Source organism: Varroa jacobsoni, unplaced genomic scaffold, assembly GCF_002532875.2.
Source record: "Varroa jacobsoni isolate VJ856 unplaced genomic scaffold, vjacob_1.0 scaffold_1066, whole genome shotgun sequence".
Lineage (NCBI taxonomy): Eukaryota > Metazoa > Arthropoda > Arachnida > Mesostigmata > Varroidae > Varroa > Varroa jacobsoni.
This window is the reverse complement of record NW_019213968.1, coordinates 185,745-207,246: the sequence shown is the minus strand read 5'-3', so window position 1 is coordinate 207,246 and position 21,502 is coordinate 185,745. Positions and strand designations below refer to the sequence as shown.

The 21,502-nt window shown below is 38.6% G+C and overlaps 3 protein-coding genes across 12 annotated transcripts in view; 1 reads left to right on the top strand and 2 right to left on the bottom strand.

Moving 5' to 3' along the window:
- The window catches only part of LOC111266255 (uncharacterized), a 10,499-nt gene extending 9,723 nt beyond the window's left edge, over positions 1 to 776 (bottom strand). For all 3 annotated transcript variants that reach the window (XR_002683976.2, XR_002683977.2, XM_022843582.2), the window contains exon 1: positions 502 to 776. Coding sequence is in view for 1 of the 3 variants with exons in the window: in XM_022843582.2 (XP_022699317.1) it covers positions 502 to 556 (55 nt within the window). In the remaining 2 variants the exon portion in view is untranslated. The remainder of the gene's footprint in view (positions 1 to 501) is intronic.
- A 348-nt stretch (positions 777 to 1,124) lies between these two features.
- LOC111266256 (protein LZIC) lies at positions 1,125 to 14,853 on the top strand. Of its 8 annotated transcripts, none has more exons than XM_022843587.2 (8): positions 1,153 to 1,314; positions 1,714 to 1,777; positions 3,416 to 3,458; positions 8,093 to 8,192; positions 8,484 to 8,583; positions 13,958 to 14,087; positions 14,290 to 14,461; positions 14,584 to 14,853. In XM_022843587.2, exons 3-8 carry the CDS (start codon positions 3,454 to 3,456, stop codon positions 14,641 to 14,643), a joined length of 567 nt encoding a protein of 188 aa, XP_022699322.1. In that variant the 5' UTR covers positions 1,153 to 1,314; positions 1,714 to 1,777; positions 3,416 to 3,453; the 3' UTR covers positions 14,644 to 14,853. The 8 variants fall into 8 exon arrangements, with proteins under 8 accessions (XP_022699325.1, XP_022699330.1, XP_022699322.1 ...); XM_022843588.2 differs by having other exon boundaries at positions 1,153 to 1,326; XM_022843590.2 differs by lacking the exon at positions 1,714 to 1,777 and having other exon boundaries at positions 1,125 to 1,251.
- Usp7 (Ubiquitin-specific protease 7) overlaps positions 14,845 to 21,502 on the bottom strand; it is a 14,253-nt gene continuing 7,595 nt past the window's right edge. Inside the window, exons 4-5 of the mRNA XM_022843580.2 lie at positions 19,384 to 20,766; positions 14,845 to 18,294 (exon numbers count right to left, since the gene is read on the bottom strand). Coding sequence (XP_022699315.1) covers positions 18,037 to 18,294; positions 19,384 to 20,766 — 1,641 coding nt within the window. The 3' untranslated portion in view covers positions 14,845 to 18,036. The remainder of the gene's footprint in view (positions 18,295 to 19,383; positions 20,767 to 21,502) is intronic.

The window sequence follows — 21,502 nt, the reverse complement described above, 5'->3', positions numbered from 1 at the left end:
ATTAATCCGAAGAGGTTAGATACAAAGCTGCTAAGACGTACACCCAAACACACACATCAATACAGGAAGAGGGACATGGATATACACATTGATTAGATGGAGATAAGCGTTAGGAGACACCGTCAAACAGCGAGCGCGGCCAGCACGACACAGTGATAATGCTAAGATACGGCACAATATAGCACAGCTGATCGGTGAACACTAAGCTACTCTCATCATAACTACCGACTAGAATCAACAGCCAAGCCCAAATCACATTCTCTATTAAATAGTTATTGTATTGTAGAAAGCAATAAGCTATGGTCAGGGGAAAGAATGCGCAAACTCGCATCAAGCAACTTCATGCACTACAACAACCTTTGCATATCCCTGAGGTGGTCGATTTGACTACTTAAGTCGGCTGGGATTCTAACCCCGTGGCCTACAGTCAGTGGCCCAGTAGGACGTTTTCCAACCCAAACGATTGCATTTATACAAGCGTAGCTTTGGCATGGCACCAACCTGAGGGCACGGGTATGCCATTTCGGGCTGCCCAGATAGTCCAGGGGTTGTCCATCACTGTACCGCTTCCGCTCCACTCTCCAGACAGCCCAGCGCCACCATACAGCAGACGCCTCCACCTCTGCCAGAGCAACTGCTCCTAACAACTGATTTTGCTGATTGCCTGTCCCAAGCTAGCTAATCGAACAGCCAGCCAGTAACAAGCATATAACAACAGCAGAATCAATGCTAGCACCGCCACAGCATTACGGCAGCACTTATTAGGTTTCAATAACCACACAGCTACGAGCAGCAGCAGCGCCAGGAGCAGCAGCACTTGAAACCACCGGAGTTGTTGTTGTAGAAGCTGCTGCTCCTGCAGAAGCGGCCAATTGAATGAACGAGTGTCTACAAAGTGGCCGACGAACAAGAGCTAACAGACGCAGACGAAATCGATATATTTTCGCACTTTCGGATCATGTAAAACGGCCGTGGAGTTTAGTTTCTGCTATAAAATATGTTACTTACAATTACATATACGTAATGAAAAATGATAGAGAAAGCAAAAAGATTATAGAAGTCAATGCACAAAAATAAGTAGTGTGCTACTAGTAATAGTCTAGCGGACTGTTCTATCGCCAAATAACCTGTAAACAACCAGAAATTGGTGGATGAAACTGCCATTTGCTTGATGTTCGTCTGTAGAAGCTAGGCGCTGTCTTTTTCCCCGTCTTAACCTATCAGACGACGATGACGACGACTAAATAAACTGTAAGATTTAAATAGTTGTATTCGGTGGAACGGAAAGGAAAATCAAAACAGTGTTCCAGGCATGTGAGTAATAATGTATGTTTATTCCAGTAACTTTTTAGACTCTTTCATGTAACCATGACGAAAAGGTATTTCCACTGATAGTTCAATTATCGCTAGCGAAGCTGCATGTTACTAACCTGCCTTCGTACTTCTAACATTGTATGTAAGTAAACATTTGTATGAATGTATTTCTTAATCGTCAAACCTAAAAGTCATGATACTTATTTCCACGGTGGCTTGCTCGGAGAAGCAGCTGCTCTTTAGTAGCTTTAGCTGCTCTTTAGGTGGAGAAAAAGAACCTTTAGGAGTACAGTAGTACTTTGGTTTAATGGGAAAGTTAGTTCTATTTCCTCAGGTGAACGTGATATCACATGCATTGGAATAAGTCAGCGGTTAACTATGTTCATTATTGTCGTCTAGGCTAATCGGGACCACCATTTACTCCACTGGATCAAATTTGACATAAATTACTTGACAAATGAAGGTATGCAAGCGAAGAATGCACATGATTAGTTAAAAGTGTTTTTAGGTGACGATAGCCAGGCTAGTAAAGGAAAATGTTTCCGCAATAGTTTAGTGGGTAATGTATTTGTCTGCAGCTTATAGGGACAAGTTGTGGTCTAGGTCCGAAGCCGGGAATAAACACACCTGGTTTCAAGCATCTGATGAAATGCACAAGAACGATACCAGACGTAAAAATCTAACCATAGTTAGTAGAAGAAAATAATTGTCATATTTGTGTGCGTCAGTGTTAGGTGTTTTGTTAAGTGTAACTCAGCAAAGATATTCGAGATCCTAGTAGGTAGATTCTGTTTGAATAGGAGCTAATTAGGCTGAAGCTGATTAGGAGAGTTGTCTAGTAGTTTACAAATCACGAAATTGTAGTCCGTATTTTATTATGGGAGAACGAAATGCATGAAGCCTGTATCAGAGAACTCGTTTTTGTAGCAATAATATTAACGAAACACCTAGAGCCATTACTATGTTGTATGTAATTATCATTACTTGTTGAAAAGGAAGTTAACGTGTTAACAACTCATTCTAAAATGTAAATACAGTGGCGAGTATCGAGCATGACGACTTGCACAAAAAAGTTATTCAACAAGCCATAATAAAGAGCAAATTATTATGCATCTGTGGGCTTGTGCATGTTTGTGGGTGTGCCTACTTCCAAGTAATTCGGACCTATTTAGTGATGATAACCCTGCCGTCTAATGCGTCTACCATATATAATACTACACTTAAAGAAAAATCCCATTGAAGCGGTACGGTGTCATGCGAGGCGCACGGTCAAAATTTTTTTTTGTTAAGATCTCTTTACTAACATGTTCCGCTTCTGTTCAAGCATTATTTGTAGTTTTGCCCTCTTTGTCTCCTATGCAAATTTCGCAGACTTAATTATTAGCAGAAAGCAATCGGTAGAAACTACTTGCTTTACAACTAGAAATATAGCTAGTCACACCGAAACCCTGCTCTAGACACCTTAGTCAAATAGTGACGACTCGAGATTGACGACACTATGTAATCGATTCCGTATCACATTAGTAGTATGGTACGCTTTGATAATTCTTCATCCGAGGTTTTAAAGGCTTTGAAGGCGCCCTAGGTTAGAAGCACTGCTGTCACTATCGGTCGATAAATATCTATAACGGGCACGAAATCGACCGCATTGAACAATAAAGTTCACCTATATAGATACAGATACTAGAAGAAAACGAAAAGCCCCATATTGGTATTTGCGTCGTGCCTAAACAGTATGATACTTTGATGGGGTCGTTCATCCAACGACGATGTCGATGGGTCTCTATGAACACTTGAAAGAATGAGATATCAATATGCGATTTAACCTACGTTCTCTGTTTTAAGAAGTTTCCATATCAGACTCGGATACCATTGTCCTGTACAATAAACCGTTTTTTCTGTAACTCAAACACAACAGAGCATTGTATTAAACATAGCATGATTGATTAACTTGCTTATGCATTTATCTATCTGTTGTTAGTTTATCTGTAAGAATTGCTGCGGTAAATAAGTGGCCGGTGTTGTCATTTTGCCAACGTCGCATGTAATATTAAGTGTAATAGTAATTCAATCAATACAATGCTCTGGCGTGTTGTTGCAGGATTGCGGAACAGACGTTGACGCGAAACGCTGCCGGAAATGTGGTGGGTTTAGGACGACCTGCGGACGTAGAGTTAGATCACCGGGTTCGCTCTGTGAGCAATAAGTTTGCTGATAATGTACATATAATCGCCAATGAACCGACCCTTGCGTGCTATCGTCTACAGGAGCACGTGCGGAAAAGTCTTCCAGGACTTGTTGAAAAGCAATATGCGCTCGTAAGAAATGATCGTGCTCTCGAAGGGCGTGTATTTGATCTCGATTATGATATTAAAGCAGTAAAGGATATCTACCCGGCCGAAGCGCGTTTTCGGACGGTTCAAGAAATGTTGAAAAACAGTATATTTATGAAGCAAGAGCTTGACCAAAGTCGGATAGCACGTAGCTATACGACAAATGAAGACAAACAGAGCAAAAAAATGAAAAGGTCTTCAAGATCGTTCGATCGACAAGGCACGGAAGGGGTCCGCTTAAGTACAGCAAGCGGCGAGCAACGAAGTACTCCGTTGTTAATTGAGAATTCCATAGGAGAGCGTGGGAGAGGCAGTTTAAAAGAAAATTCAAAAGAACGCTCGGGAAGTATACAATCAACGGGCTCTTACAAAAGCTTCCTATATCATCGGATAAATGCTCCAACAAAATAGAATGTTTTCTCATTGCTTATATAACGCTTGTGCATACTTCTTAATCTTCTGCACTTCTTCAGAAGGCGTAACATTAGGCACAAACGGTCTTCAATACGATCGTTCTCAAGGTGTATTTGTGTTTCGACGAAATGTCGTACGATATTTGAGAGCTGAATAGAAAATCATTCGCAATTGCGCACTAATGAAAGACTCTGCAAGATGTATCAAAGAGTTGTCGTAACGTCTTCAACTATATACTCAATGTTCTATTCACACAACAAAAACAATTCACAAATCTATGATGCATTTCACGTAGAATCGCCTGCTCCACATTTCAGGACTAAGGAAATTGAAGCTTTGAACACATAGCATATTATATCATTATATCCTTATTTGGCCAGTTATGTATGTCGACTTTTCATAAGGTGAATGAAGTAATACTTTGTATTCACATAAACAAGGAGTGGTGTATATATTTAAGTAAACAGGCTAGAGCTACAGCGGTTGTATAATGTGGCTAGGTAACTGCTGTCTTTTTAGTAGTAAAGGCGCATCTAACATGACTTAAGTCGTTGCTTCTAAAATATAATTTTGCTTTTACTTCTGAATGAAAGCAAAGGCGCTATAAATATTAGTCAGCTGTTCTTGTTGATCAAAAATTTAAATAAACTTAACACACAGGCCGAACGCTGCATCAGTTCGAAAAATCAACGGTTGAGTCGTGGTTGAATAGTTCGGTTGTTTTAGTTAAAAGAAAATCACATATTTCTTTAATTTTACATAAAACGTGTATACGTTGTTTGCCTCGCGGTTAAGCGAAAGAATATTAAGGCATTTATAGCCATTTAGCTTTACGTCGTATAGGAAACCGCGCTTATAAATCTTCAGTAATAGTAAGGAAAGAAAACGAGTGCGTCTTCTGCTTTTATCAAGGTAGACTAATGCAAACTGAGCTGAGTGAATATGCCTCCTAAATTCGTTCGGAACGCCTGCTCGGATCTTGTTGGAACCAACGCACGTCATCGTATTGTTCGAGTTTGAAATATAAAATTGCACAGGACGTGAGATCAATATGCAAAGGGATTTTAGATAACCAGATAATGTGAAAGCGCTTAGAGAAAGTCTGAAAGTTATAATACAGCTTAGTTTTATGCGTATTAAATGAGGAGAATCTTTGTGTATCAGAGCAGTACAGGCTAAATCATCGGTACGTGGTATACAAAAGCTAAAGTACATAACTTGTGTTTTCGAAAAAAAGAAAAGTTAGAAACCAAACCGTACTTAAAGGTTACGAGACGCGGCAATCGTAAGCAAAGTGTCTCACACAAAAGCATCTTTTCAAAGTGGCAGGAAATTAGGTAAGCACTGAAGAAGATTTAAAATCTCAACAGCGCAGTCCATGGCGGGGCACACCAAAATACCACGAGAAAAGGAAAGGTTGCTAGGAATGTTGTTGCTGCGATTTACTACATGTTTGGACGTAATATCATTAACAATACTGAGGAACAGATAATACACCTATATATATCACGAGTCGTTAAGGACATTCGAATTGGGCCGAATGAGATCTTAAGCAAATGGAGTAAGATTGGGTATTGTTATGGAAAGGAGGTATATCTGTTTCGGTTGTATTGACAATGTACAAACCCGCTAGAGTACCCGCTGTCCTTTGCAGATTATTAGAAGAAATTACTGTAATCAGTTGTCTTTGCTCTTCCCTAAAGATAAGGGAACGATAATAATATCCTTAACTGCCGATTTGGCAGCGCGTTAAGTTGGAGTCCGTGGGTAACCAAAAATCATGGCTTGCATCCGAAGTAGCTGAGTTATTAAGCCATGAAGATAGGAGGCAAAAAGATTCGGCCAGAACAATAAGTATGAAATAGGGTGGATGGACGAATAATATTAATGTGGCAACAAAGAGCGCCTTTATTTATGCAAGCTAAACATACAATAGAATCATCTGGATTCAGCATATACTCCAGGAATGTGATAATGTGATAGACATCGCTGCTTGCAAGATGTCGCTGCTTAATCTCCATATTTATTTAAATTAGACGGCTGCGTCAGCGTCAGTCATAGTTGGTACAACCTTTAAATACTAGCATTACTAGCAACCTTTAAATAGCATTTTGAATTTTTTTTATAAACCTCTGCGTAAGTCTCATAATTCCAAAATGGTTCTATGACTCTGAAATGGCATTTTGCCACAGTTCTTTTTTTCGAGATTAATTGATTAAATAAGTTTTTTCCTGTAGTTTATATATAAGCTGCGCTCTCGAGCAGACCGAGACGGGTGTTATATCGTAGATATCTGAGAAAACGCACTCAGCAGCAAATGGACGATACCGGTGTTAAAAGTGGTTTGAACAATCAGGCTGAGCAGTGCACGTTCTCGTGGAACTGTTCATTTACGCTCATGATGCATAGATAAGGCTTATGTAGTTTGTGTAAAAATGGTAGTGCAGCATATGTTAATCTCACTAATTAATAAATTATTAAGAAAATTGAGGATTTAATTTAGTTGATAACATACGCGTTTGTCATGGAAATTTCGAATTTGGAAAACTATCACTTTATGACAGAGCGCTTGATATCAGCGACCCGGGTAGCACAATGTATCACCTACTAAAAAGACAATTACTAAAGATGCAAAATAATTCGGCTTACGATGCTAGAATCTTTTCGAAAAAAAGGCCTCCAGGAAATAAACGGCGGGACGCAGAAAAGTATATATGAAATACAAAGACATTTTTGTCAAGACCGTGCATCAGCCAGAGCTAGTCGGAACTGGAAAAGTTACAAACTAAGAATATTATTCAAAATAAAATCGGGCACCTCCAGATTTGCTTCATTCTGTCGGATGAGAAAGTCATCATAAGGCACCTGAAAACACTTTGGCACATACCAACGTCATCGAGTTCATGGCAAATCTGGCTGAGTTGTAACTTGAAGTCACTTTCTAAAGCCAGGAAATTAGTTATGTGCGTTTGGCTACTGTCGAGAGCTTATACGATAGTTAGCAACAACTTCTTTCCTCTTTAGAGTATTATAACATTATTATATAGTATAGATATTGGTTCTGTTCTTACATCTTGTTTTGAATGACACTGGAGCTCGGATTGGGACAAAATAAGGCAGTAGCGGGCAGCCACGATTTCGCTGAAGAGGTAAATAATAATATTGAGGATAATGATATAATAAAATTCCCCCGCGTTAATGAAGAACTGTAAATTGGGTTGTTTAGCTTTTATATGAAACCCATTTTCCAGAGGGTAGTCAAATGAGACAAAAGTTTGATCTGAAAGTAATTTCGGTTTAGCGAACAGCATTAATAAGTGCGCGATTATCACAAGCAATAATTTACCTTCTTCTGTACAACATTATACGGTAGAGTATATACAACAGTAGAGACTCTTTTTACAGACAAAGAGAAATAAAATAATTTAACAATGTACACTGAGTTTATTAAGTTCTTCTACAACTATGAATTTTTAAACAATGCGTTAAGTTAGACGCGTTGTTTAGAGAATTAATAATGTCAGGGCTATTTTGTTTATGCGATCTAACGTCATTCGAATATTTACTTTTGAACTTTTCTGAGAAACAAGAAGTACCAAAGCTGGTTCCTGACGAGCAACTAGTAAGCAAAAAGAAAATATCTGCTAGTTTATTTTGTTACTCACATAATATTTGTTGTTAAAGAAGTTGTCAACAATTGCGTGCTTCGAACACAAGTATATATAAAGTATACAGCACTCTGAATTAGCCAGTCAGCTTCAACGTTAGGCAGTGTTTAGTAGCTTGAGCCAAAGGGTGTAGTTGCAGTTTCTGACTGAACTTAGCATTACTGTTAAAAAAAAAATAGCCTTAAATAGTTATTAATCATAATGATTGTTTGGCATCTGCTTCAGCTTTGTTTAGATTTTATAAACGTTTGAGGAAGCAGACTTGTTCATTATGAAACTTTGATGATAGGCCTAGAGATCGGGCGGATAGCTGTGGCTCAAGAAAAACTCGTCTAACCTTATATTATAATTTGCTGATTTCAGCTCCAACATGTCACGTGGCACCGCAGAAACTTCGCAACTGAAGGCCAAGCTGGAGGAGCAGCTCGACAGACTTGTCGACCAACTTGCTGATCTTGAACAGGTTTAAAATAGAAGCTGTAGTTGTTCTTTGGTTTCTATTCAGAATTTATAGTCAAACCCATGTCGAACAAATGGTCTCATGAACCCTACTGAATGATTACTTTGTGGATGAGCTTGCTGGTAGCTTCCAAAGTTCAATCGAGAAGAGATTTCGGCAAATTTCAATATATATTGATTCGATTTAACTAAGATAACCTCATCATAATCGAGCGAAGAACTAAATAACTTAATATTGTGATTCCGGTACAAACAATAATGTTGGTATTTGCTGCGACCGCAATATTATTTTCAGGAACGCCACGAATTAAGTGAGGACGAGTACCAAGAGACGAAACAGGATACACTTGATCAATTAAAAGAGTTTAAAGAGAGCTTCGATAAAATACTCAAAGGTAATTGGATTCGACTTTTATTTAGGTTTTTTTTTATTTTCAACTTTGAAAAAGTTTTACTTGCTTTTATGATGTAGTAAGCTAAGGAAAATTGTATAGGTTTAATATTATTCTGAAGGTTAATATTGCATGACTGATCCACTGAAAAAACCTGTCATAGGACGTCTCATTGGGAAACTTATTGTGATTCCTTTCAGCCTACAAATAGATAAAACAGTATTCTGTACACATCACCATACTGTTTAGCTGTACCACACTGTTCTTGGTGTACGCAAAATGTTGTTTGCTAATACGTATCCCTTTTGTATTGCACCATCATCTCATCTTATACATCAATTCTTTCTGATGATTTGTATGTTAGACGTGTAGTTGGGTTTTCCTAAACGGCTTCTTCGTTAATCAACCAAGGTCCGGTGTATGCCGAGAATATGTTTGAGTCTATCCAACTCAGTAAATATTATAAAAATAAAAGTAATTTTGCTAGAAGCTTGGTAATGTGAAAACTCGTCACCCTTTGAAACGGCATACTAAGTCCGAAATCTAAGGAAACTGATAGAATTATCAGCTGCTTGCATGCGAGAGAGGTTAAATTAATTTTAGTACCTGCTGTACCTATTGTAGAAACTTTACAGCTGAGATTGGTCGAACTCAGCCTTCAACGCAGTTCAGGTCCGCAGTTAGCTTTAGCACAGATTATTATCTGTGCTACTTATAGCTTTACTATTTATTATTCACATAATGAAACCTGATTGTTTTAATCTTAGTTCAAGTGGATTGGAACCCTTTTGCATCACAACACGTTATGCACATAAAGTGAGCCAAAAGCCACCGGACGGTCGGAGAGTTTCAGTTTCATAACCGCTAAAGTAGTACGAAACGCGCAAATTGCTGTAATAATAAAGTGCACCCTATTATAATTTTTGTACTCCAATTATATAATGTTATTAGCATACTACAGGGTACTAAAGAATAAAACCAATTGAACCACCGCGTTATTTATTGTTATGACTATTGTGTTTTAGACAGATACTAGTGCCACAGCATTATAACATACCATTTTATGAATAGAGATGGTATCAGGGTATCACTGTTATGAATACGTTATGTAATTAAATCCGCTCTTTGTTACAGTAATAAGTACGATCACTTGCATATTTCATTTCGTTTCTTCCGTAGACGTAAAGTAAATACCGTTATGAACCTCTCTTAAAACTATCCTGTGATTTTAACTCACCCTGTACATTTTACATAAACCTTATTCATTACTTTTTTTTTGCTAAAATCTCGTTCGTATTAGAAACGCGTTTACACACCGTTCACATACTCCGTGCTTCTCGTCATATTTAAAATACTACTATTACTTTGTATATTACTATGTTCATTATTTTAGTCATTATATTATTTATCACCTGATGTTCCTATCTACTGTTTAAAGTATATGATGCTACGTCATACTACTTTAGTATTATGGGTTTGTCATAGTAGATAAACAAACACTCTTAATACACTATTTGCCGAATTTTTTGCACGTTATTATGAACACTGTAATTTTATATATCGCTTATGCGTAAATTTTTTTATATGTATTTTTTGTACATTTTTGACCATTTCTATTCATAAGCTCTATTTAGAAATAGTTGCGTCCCATTTGGTACAGTTTCTATAGCTAGTTTTCCCTGTTTGCTAAGCAGGTCACGTTTGCACACTTTTTTGTCGAAAGTCAATCATATTCTAGTGGCCATACCATCTTTTGCCATACTCACATCTGCTGCAATCCGGCACTCTCTTTTACCAGGATAATGATATCGCTAACATGAAATAATACAGATGTTTTAAAAATAATTATTCTCCTTCTTAGTTCATATTTTATTTTTGCATATAAACCTCGTTCATATATTTGCCTTAGTACTATTTTTATATACATGACGAACAGCGACATTAAACATTGCCATCTATGTTCAGTCAGTTTTGGTAATCAAAAGATGCGTAATCTAAATTATCTACATTTGCGATTATACTTTATTGGCTCGAAAAAGTATCGAAAATAGAATACTTTACTAACTATACATACCTCAATAATCCAATTCTTGTTGCCCTTTCAAAGTAATCCTTATTGCTTTCAATGCTTCTGCTAAAACAGTTTTTGAATTTAACCTCAGTTCTGCTATGGTTTTTTAGATTTTTTTCCTGAATCATGTCTAAACGTTTTCCTTTCCTGTAGTTCCTTCCGATGGGATTTGGGAATGGTAAAAGTCACAGAGGGATAGATCTAGTAAATTCAGGGGTCGGAATTACACATGCATCGGGTTTTTCTACAAAAGGGATGACATAAGTGGCGACGCGTCGGCGGTACTTTATTGTGGTACTCAATCTGCGACTTGTCCTTCGAGTATTCAAAGCATTTGTTCGGGGTATAGGATTACACAAGCTTTTTAAAAGCTTTCGGCATGACCTATGACAGCAGAACTGCTCCGCACGAATTCATGATATGCAACTCGTCAAACGACGGTGAAAAGAAACGTAGTTTTTTTACCCTCGTGCTTGAACCTTTGGTCTAGTTCGCATTGAAGCGATACTCTGACGATTGTGCTTTGCGCCTTTAAAAAATGAAGCACGGCAGAAAATCACTTATATTCCCGGCTTGTGATTGGCAGAGGCAAGCAAGTGTAACACCATCTGATCACGGGCCGACCTTCAATCAAAAAAAACATCGGGCGTTTCATTAATATTTCTTTGACACAAAAATATTTATAATCGTATATTTCTTTAAGTAAATTCTATACATCCTAACTTGGAACCACTTGCCCCATAACTGTTAAAAAAATGAACTACTCCCATTCGCAAATGTTCGTTAATTTATTATTTACTTAATTTAATGATCGTTTGAATGTTTGAAACTTATTTGTAATATGAGAGCTGCCTTAACAGTCTAAAGTGGGTTGAGTCATAGCAAATCTATTGCTGTATTGCTACTTAGCTACTTAGATTCGGTAACTCGTTACGAAGTACATTCACCATTTTTTAAGAAGGCGGAGCCCTTTTTCCAGGCCTTGTCGGACATTGACAATGGACTTCCTGCGGCATACCTATTGCTGTACTATCAAGAACAATAATACATTGCATGATGGTGTCTTCATGATCGTCTATATTTTTTTACTTAGTATGCACAGTACGCATATGCCCGTCAAAGCCTTGACAATCTTGGCCGTATAGGTCTTAAATATACCGTAACTTATATCTATGCCACGTAGTAAATTAGCTCTCCAAACAAATCGGAGATACTACTCCCCGAGGTCGGGGATAAACGAAAAATAGTCTAAGTTTTGCTTTATTCTTGCCCTATATCCATTGATGTTACCATTTGAAAGCGTTATTTCTCTAATTGCGCTCGTGTCAAACAGCTCGTTTATCCATTACTAGGCCTTTCCGTCAGCTAATAAATGCAAAGATCGCATTTTGGGACGAGTTAGATTAGCTCCGCCTGTATAGACACCGTTTCTACGCTCCTGCCACCCTAGTGGCAACTGTTCTCTGTGCGATCATCGGGATGCTCCTTTCCTAAATGCAAAATCACTATTCTTCAAAAACTCTCTTGGTTGAATTATTGTGAGACAGAATAAGTCAAGAATTCTTGCTACTGCTTGGCCATCTTCTCTAAGTCCGGTACTCGACCTTTTCATATTTTTTTTGCCCCAGTTTTTTCAAAAGTTTACTTCCGAAATTCAAAATGCCTGACAATAGTCATATGACCGAAGTCTATCTTTGCAATCACTTCATAAATTCTTTGGCAGCACTCTATTTCCAAAAGTGCTTTCAAAAGATACCTTTTGATCAGTTTCGGACGGCCGAGTAAGGCGGAATGCACCCTCCAAATCCAGAATTCCAATATAGAATTCATTTTTCAGAAATCTTTTTAGGCACAAAATCCATACCTCAAAGTAGGCGCTGAAAACGTACTTTTATTTACAGGGTCATGCTTAATTCTATAGATTTAATATTGTTTCAAATAAAAAAAATTGTAAAAGGATTAATTAGACTCGAGTAACAAAAGCCTACGGTTGTTTTTGAAAACACTGCGCTCTATTACAGAGCCAATCCGGAGAAGTCTGAGATTGCATAACTTTTGAACTACGCACCGTTAGCAGACGAAATTTGGCTAATAAATATTTCGGTCTTCTAGATACTTGTAGGTAAGGACCAATGAAGTTTACTACAGGAGAAATGGATTTAGAAGAGAAAACATCTTGCAATCTCGAAGATCAACGCTCTGTAGTCAAGTTTTTTTCCTTGAGAGCTACAGCGCTGCGGAGATTCATCGAAAACTGGTAAAGACATGAAACAAGGAAGCCTTAAACAAAACTACAGTACGTGAATAATGCAAATGCTTCAAGAATAAACATCAGAGTGTCGAAGGCCAGCTAAGAGATGATATCGGGACCCGAAGAACAAGAATGAATCACCGCAATGGAAAAGACATTTCTTCAAAACACAGCTTAGAGTCTAAGGGCTATGTTGGCTAAAGGTGGCATTTCATATAAGTCATGTTACAGAATTATAATTAAAATACTGAAAATACGAAAACGGAGTAAAACATATTTCCCTACGAATTATTCTAGGTCAGTCGTAAATGCCAATGATGTATTCCAGCTGCAATTTACGGAACTTTAATAAATCAAGGACCTGTTTTGAGCATACGGTCATCATAGACTAGGCATGTTCAATCCCTATCGCCGGCCGGGAAAAGACTAAACGAAGGAATGGCCTTGTCTTGGAGAAAAATCAAGTTTGGGCGCAGTACTGAGCAAGTTCCGACATAAAATGATGGAAGTGCTTTCGATGGACATCAGAGCCATATGCTACTATGAGATATTCGCCAAAAATAAAACATAATAGAACTTGATATATCGAATTTCTCAAAAGACCCATGAACCGTTGGCACGGCGGTCAAAAGCAGACAGCTTGGTTATTGAGTGTCAACCACATACCTCATCGCTATGCTTCAATTATTTTTTGGCAAAAGAATATCCAACGTTGGCTTTGACCCGCGTATTTTTCCGATCCAGGTGATTATAGGGCTTTCGATGCTCTAAAAAGAACAATTGGCAAGCAAATATATTCCACTACCGATTTATTTCAAACAACCCTAGACAGCAGTATTACATATGAAAAGGCTCATGGTGTGGCTGTTCCGAAGCTGCCAAAGGGCTGGAGCAAGCGTTAAAAAATAGAGAGTGCTTCTAACACATATTAAAATATCATCAATCTAAGCCAACTCATTGAAAAGTTAAAATTCGCCGTAGTAGCCTAATATGTTTTACTTCATTACACAATAGTCGATCGAATAGGTTAGAAGTCCTGTTCTGCTTGGTTACAGGTGACATGACGTTGGTAGATTCATTTAATGGAGTCCAGCTAGCTATTCAGGCAGCCATTTCGAATGCCTTTCAGACACCCGAAATTATTCGGCTTTTTGCTAAGAAGCAACCACAGCAGCTCCGACTTCGGTGAGATAAGAAAAGAACTCGTTCTATAATCTCCGCCTTGTCGTGTCCATCTATAATGACTTCGCGTTTGGAACCCCATTTGTTTGCTACGGCTAAAGCACTTCACCATCAATATTTTCACTAGGGATAAAGCTGGGTTGGCGGCAAATTTAGGTTTAGACAAAAATTATGTTAGATTGTTTAGAATAAATGTGTTTTACAGGCTCTCAGAGTTGGAACGAGATATGAAGATTTTGCGATCGAGTCCCGAAATGCACACGCGTCAGAAGTTAGAAATTTTGATGGCACTACGGAAATTGGGAGAAGAGCTTTCATCTGAGGAAGCCGCCTTCGTTGAGAAACACTCAAACAGTGATATGAGACAATTCGAAAAGGTCGTGCAAATTTGCTCAATTATTAAAATTCAATATAATCGATATTTGCAACCTGCTATTTGTGTTAAGAGCATGACTATTAACGCGTTTTTCTCATATAGCGTGTTTCTTATTAATTTTAGGTTTCCGAAGACGTCACTATCTCTGAACAGAAGCTTCTCCAAATGGCCAGTAATAACTAAAACTAGTACCGCCTAAACACTGAGAAATGTGTGAATTCCAAAATGGTGTCAGTAAAAGACATGCGCATAAAACTCGGAAATATATAATTCATATTTACACATAAAAGTTACGTGAGGCTTATTAAGGGATATATAGTGGATCTAAATTTACTGGATCTTAAAGTAACCAGATCAACTGATATACAATGAATAAACAAAATCTCATCACGATATTCGCTTTATTCGTCTCTGTTGGTGGTGTTGTTGGTGTGGTTGTTGTTGTCGTTCCCGTTACAGTTTCTGCACGTCTCTTACCAATACAAGATGTATAGAACCTCAGAAACAGGCTTATTGTCACCTTCTCACCTTCTCGACTTCTTCACCTACATTATTGAAATTAGCCTTTATTATTATTATTAATTAGTTATAATAAATGATTTCTGTAGCGTCTCCTTCACACATCAGCCAACATTCATTATCATTGTAGTAATAATAATTATTGTTTCGTTATAATCATTCTCGACAATAGCATCAATCACCTATTTACACTAATGCGGCCAGTCTCTCTAGTTGCTTTGCTCAGTTGTTGTCTCCTGGTTTTCATCATCTACTTATTATGTACCTTTGTTATTGTCTTTCAAATTATATCAAATATTATCATCATGACAAAACAGCGTTGCTACCGCGTTGTTTGCTAACCCTTTTTATCAATCTGTTTTGTGTTTTTTTCAATATAACTTACTTTCTTCATCATTATTTAATTTAGCAAGGTACTTCGAATCGCTGGTTAGCCTGTTAAGCAAAACTTATGTTCTTTGTCACATCTAACCTCAAAGAAAATGTTAAAGGAATTTTTAAGCTAAAATGAAAGTTCGATGAGGTCATTGTAAACAAAAAACGCAACAAATAAAAATAAAGAGGCAGAAATACAAACAGAAATTGTCCTGCCTATCGTTTCCAGTCGATCGGTTTTTTCTTTATCGCCACGGCCGCTCAACAATGTTGCCATTCAGTTCCTTTCCCTTGCATCGCCATCATCATCACCATCGTCATCATATTGCTACGATGATTAGCAGTAACTGCAGCAGCAACATCCGTGGCATAAACGTAACCATTACTTGGTGATTACTTCGACGGCTACCAGCCATAGAAGGCATTAAGTCCGCAGCTACATATGATTATGATGATGACAACGATTACGCATTCTAAATCGATCGATAATTTAAGGATAAGGTCTGGTTTAATTCATACATGGATAAGGCCATATTGAAAGGGACATTGTTCTTACTGAGGTTCGTAAGTTATAATCTTTCGGGTTGTTGATGCTGCTTGTGGTCTTTCTTTCTCGTTAGCACACTCTTGCTAATAATCTATTGTTTAGACGTTGTTGTTGCTGCTGTCAACATTACCGCCATGGGCATCATCATTAGTTTGTGGTCGTATGCTTTATATATCAGTGGAGCCAAAAAAGTTGTTCCACATAGCTCTCTCAGTGTTCTCCAGCGTATGTGTCTGTGCTGGCATAACACATTTTTATTATTGTTATTACCATTATTATTACTATTATTCACTCCCAGATCTTCTGTGATAAATAAATAGTAACATTCCTTCTATCTAATCTATACTCTTTGTCCCTGGTTTTCATTCTCATCGCGCTGTCGTTTCGCGTTCTTCTCGACCGCCTTGGAAGAACCATTACCAAGTTCCTCTTCACATGACTTGTTAGGTTGTATTTCGTCACTGCAGTCCGTGTTATTTTCGTTTTACACTTAGTTCACTAGCTTTTTGAAGTTCCTCGCGTGAACTGAACTCAGCTTTCACGGTTACACATTTGTCATTGATACTGTCACTGTCGACGTGTATATCCTCAGTCAACTAACTCTATGCTGAATCAATATTGGTAGCTCCACGCTGTGATGTCAAGTAACGTTTGTTCTTAAGAATTCTTTTAGATTTTCCTTTCAACGATTATCTTTTCCTTCTGCTTGCTCCGCTTACGCGGCTTGAGGCCGCTAACTGACACCGCAACTTTTTAGATATTATTCTGAACATTAGTGTTCATCGTAGCATCACACATTCTTACGGAAAAGAAGGTTGTTTTTGTCATGTTCTTGTCATCTGGCCTTTGGTGCTACTGCTCATTGGGGGTAAACACTCTCCACATATATTTTCCACGTTACCTCTCATAGTGAATCTCCTCCTAGTGATATTAACCATGTTACATGTGGTAACCTGCTTGTGTAGGCCGATGCTCCTAACATGTTCGTATTGGCATGCTGTCACGACGACTGCTTCAAGATAACGATTCATTAGTGCTGCGTTTCTCGTAACCTCCCTTTTTAGAAACGGGAAATTAGTTATTGTTGTCAGAATATTATCATCAACATCTAGAATAGTATTTCAATTTCTATTCATTATAACCCAAAGCTATCAATCGTCAGCAACGGCGTTACTACTTATATGGTTGTAGCAGTCGCAACGGTGTGGAGAAAACTCATGTTTTAATCACCTGGAAGCAGTTAGCTATATACTAAGAACCTCTTAGTCATTTCACACTATATGTGGTCTTGGCTGTGCAAAAACCACTAGACAACTACAACTACCACCATTGTAACACACAATAGACCAAATAATAGGAAAAGACGAAAATTAGTTAAATAAAATTAGTAAATCAGGTTTATGTACTACCAGTCACCCCTCCGGTAACAACCCCATTGTTAATGCAAACGTCAGTTTACATCTTGAATCGTAGTCCCTCTGTAGTCGCGTAAATGATGTACTTTCTAAGAGCAAAATTTAGTTGCGCCATGTTCTCCGCCCCTCTCACACTCAACGCCTACCTAGGCATCCATTATTATTAATTTTCTCATGGTTCTACAAAACAGTTCATCGCCGTTTTTGTATCTACTGGTAGTGGCACACTTCCGTTACATTGCTAAGTATAGCCTTTTTACTAGATGGGGTGGGTGTGTCCTTTGCAAACAGCCACCTTGATACGGAGCAGACGAACCGACAACAAGTGTCAAAATATAAACTGAGGAAACCATGTTTTTGTTGTGATGGGATCCACGACCGGTGGAGTCTTTCTCCTGAAATTCTGAAGTGAAATATCCCAAGTTGAAACCTTCTTCACGGGAAACACCTTACACGTAAATGTGTAAGAATCGACCAGTAGAAGAGATTTTTACCACGCCGTGAAAATATCTCTGCGGGATCCCGAGGCAGCGGAGCGCAAAGGAGTCCAATTGACGCTGCATTCCAGTCAAGGAGGCACCCGATATAATATTAATGATAAGAATATAGTGACCACGTAAGGCATCCCACAAAATCGAAAGGTGGGTCTGTCGATTTGCAACAGTTCGAGCTGTCTATACGAGTCCTCACTCTTTTTGATAATATGAGTTGTCAGCAAATCTAGTTGTGGATTTTGATGGCTTTCTCCTGATAGCTGAACTTGGGCCGCTTGGGTGTTTTGTTAATGTGGTCGAGGCCAAGCCATGGCTTAGAGTTCATTGTGCCTTGTTGCCCATTCTGTGTAAGCTGTGGGATGTTGACAGTATCTCGTGCGTTTTCAATATATTGGGCGCGGCCCAACGTCACGATAGATAAACGCCATTTCTCAAATTCCTTTTCTGGTACGTCCAGTCGATTCTGAATTCGGTCCCGAACCGCCTGTGTAATGAGAACACGGAATCGTATTTAAAGATAGTTAGATCGGCTGCGTTAATTTTTAATAATTTTCTGTGACATCTGGGGTTTTATTCAAAAACAAAACCGGCAAAGTCGAGATTAAACTTTCGATGATTAAAGTAGTTGCTCTCGATTTCTATTCTCCTGTTGTTTTTTTTTATTATGCTAAATTCTTCTTCTAAGAAGAAGAACCTGCCTATAGAAAAGTCATTGCTCGTTTGATTTTTTTTTAGTGGCCTGATATCTACATGGAATTTGAAAGCTGAGCTTGCCTTGAGGTAGGGAATAGGTAACGCCGTAACGGATTTTGGGATAATAATGGGTTCAATTACTACAGCAAGATAAAATACAAATGTGTGGGACACCGATTGCAATGTTACAAGATTACTAAGACACAATAGGGGATGATCTGAGCCAAAATAAAAAGTCAAAAAAAATTGAACGTTCTGAACAGAGCAATGAAATTACTAAAGTATAGCAGTCATCATTTAAATAAGACAATATAATAGCACAACAAAGGGTGGCTGGAACAATACTGTTTACTAAAATGGCGTGATGGCAGAAATATAATGACAGAGCTGTAATAAAACCATAGAAGAACTGCAACGGTGGTAAGGCTATAGTGACGAAACAAGGTAATAGATCAACTATAACGATTCTGAAATGAGTACTCTTACCCAGGCTAAATAGTTCTGACCCAGTTCAGGTCAGAATTGAAAGTGTGGATAGTGTGACGTTGCGTATGGTGTGTACATTAAGTGCGGATCACGTGTTCAAGGTTGATAACCCTTGGTTTTCACAGGAAAAAGCGCGTGCACGTGATGCCACCTGTTGTGTGCACGTATGTGTGTAGTAACATATCTAGGTTATATATACAAAGAGCTAGGCTATATATATACAAAGAAATAATTAACTATCGAAAATCGGTTCAAATAATAGTTTAAGCAATAATTATGGGCGAGAAAGGCATCATTTCATTGCATTTTAAATAAAATAAGTAAAAAATTAAATAATTTTTTACTGAACTAAAAATCTATAAGAAACAAATACTATTTAATGCAATTTACACACCTGGAAAGGTTCACCGTGGTGAATTTTGAGCAGGAAAGGTGTTCCAAAGGTAGTAAATATCTCCTTCTGGTAATGGCAGCATGCGATGAGCATTGAATGATCGCTGTCTGGCCCTGTTCCGTTCTCATCACTTTGCTCCTTAGGAATTTCCTCCACCCGGTAAGTTTTATTGCTTACGTTTAATGACTCTAGGCTCGTCGTTTCAGACTGGATGGCAACAATCTTGTAAGAAACAATTTCTAACAGACGCAACTTTCCGGTTCCGTGCTCGGCATCCAGATCAGACGGTTGTAGGGCATTTCGCGCTTCAAGAAGCAGATCGCCAACGGTTCCGTTTTTGTTGGGATAGAGAGTCAGTTCACGTTCTTCTTTGAGCTTATAACCGACCCATAACACCTTAAACTGTCGCTTTGATTCAAGCTCGTCAATTGGGATGGACAAGCGCTGGTAGTGCATTTTCCGCTGCTGTTTGCCCTTAAAGACCGCTAGCATATCCTTGAGCGTGCCGTCAAAGCTAAAGCGTAGCGGATTTCCTGGTCCGTCACGATATGACTGCGTCTTGAAGAACTGCAGCAGCTTTGGGTGGGTGTCAAGGTGTCGAGCGACTGCGGCTGCAATCTCCTCGTAGTTCATCTTAAGCGACAATTCGAGCACAAAGCCAGGATCATTGGGGTCACACTTATCACAGAACAGCACTTCGACCCGATTCTGCAAATACCTGAAGTACTCCCGAACGTTAGGTAGCTCCAGTTTAGCAGCCTCATTTTGAGGCAAATACTTCTGGAAGCAGATTATATCCCCGTCCATTAGCTCGTCAAGCAATTTGTCGAGCGGGTCGTCGAGCTCCGTGATGGGTTCTAGTAGCGTGGGCTTCACTTCTTCAAAGACCAACAAAGGTGTGTTCTGCGGGAATCCTGCCCGCTTGTTTAATTCCGCCATCAACCCACGAAGCTTAGTCTGCATCGGGATATACTGATGGCCAATGTAGCTTAATTTTTTCTCAAAGGGATCATAAAGTTTAAAGAAAATGAGCACATCTGACTCGCGGTCGAAAAACGGCAAACTAGCCCGATCGCTATCATCGGGATTTACGGTTTCAACGAAAATCGTCCACGACCCGGCTTGATCCGAAAGATCTTGCACATGACGAGACATATCTGCCTCGTCTATTACATTCGGTCGGAACGTTTGATTGGTACGTAAGGCCATGTGCCACGGTCTAATTGCAGTGACAGGGAAACCGAGCTGAGCAGCAATCAGTTCCATGAGCTCACTTAGGGTGGCTGTCTTGCGTACTTTAAAAGTACGATAGTTGCACTTGTCGGGATCAATAAGGTCTGTTCCTTGATGAAGGTAGAAATGTTCTTCCAGAATCACTTGCACCTAGGAACAAAGGAAAGTATTCAACAGAGTATCACGACAACATTAGTATCAATGGAGTCAATTAAGTATTTTACTGCATACTGGTTATTTTACTGCAAAAACGAAATGTTTTGAGTCATTTGAAAACACTGACAGGATATCACCGGTAACCACACCAAACCAATGCGTTCTTATACTGACGTTTTTGTACTGCTCAATTACACGTTTTAGGTTTTCACTGTGTACGATTGCTCTTACGACGATAAAATAAAACACAGAAATAAAGCTATGTTAATAATTATAGAGTTCCATGTAGTTGCTAACCTGAATGTGTTTCAGTACTATTATCTTTTATATCATTTACTAATGCCAGGATTGTCTGACTTATATGGGGTCTGTTTTTGTAATAGGTGGAATGTGAAGAATTGTCCGTTATTAGTGAAGAATGTATGTAAAGCTATAGCTGCTGACGTAAATTTCTTTATTGGAAATATGTGTCCAAGTTTCTTCTCCTGAACAAGGATCCTCTTTCTTATAGGAAAATCCGCGTACAAAAAGTAGATCTTGGTACCGATTGAAGGCGACTTCAAATAATTCTCATTCCTTTAGCTAAATTTACGTTCTTACGCTGAAAAGCTGCGCAAAAGCTGCAGCAGCAGCACTTCGCCTTTAACACCGACAACGTTTAGAGATTTTATTTTAGAGAATTTAGTGCCGCAGCTAGAGCATTGTCTTTGTATAGCATCATTATTTCCCC

Bases quoted from the DNA above. Each gene is read 5' to 3' on its own strand.
- LOC111266256 (XM_022843590.2), top strand. The intron at 8,584-13,957 runs GTAATTGGATTC...GCTTGGTTACAG, and splicing joins CTTCGATAAAATACTCAAAG to GTGACATGACGTTGGTAGAT. The intron at 14,088-14,289 runs GTGAGATAAGAA...TGTGTTTTACAG, and splicing joins CCACAGCAGCTCCGACTTCG to GCTCTCAGAGTTGGAACGAG.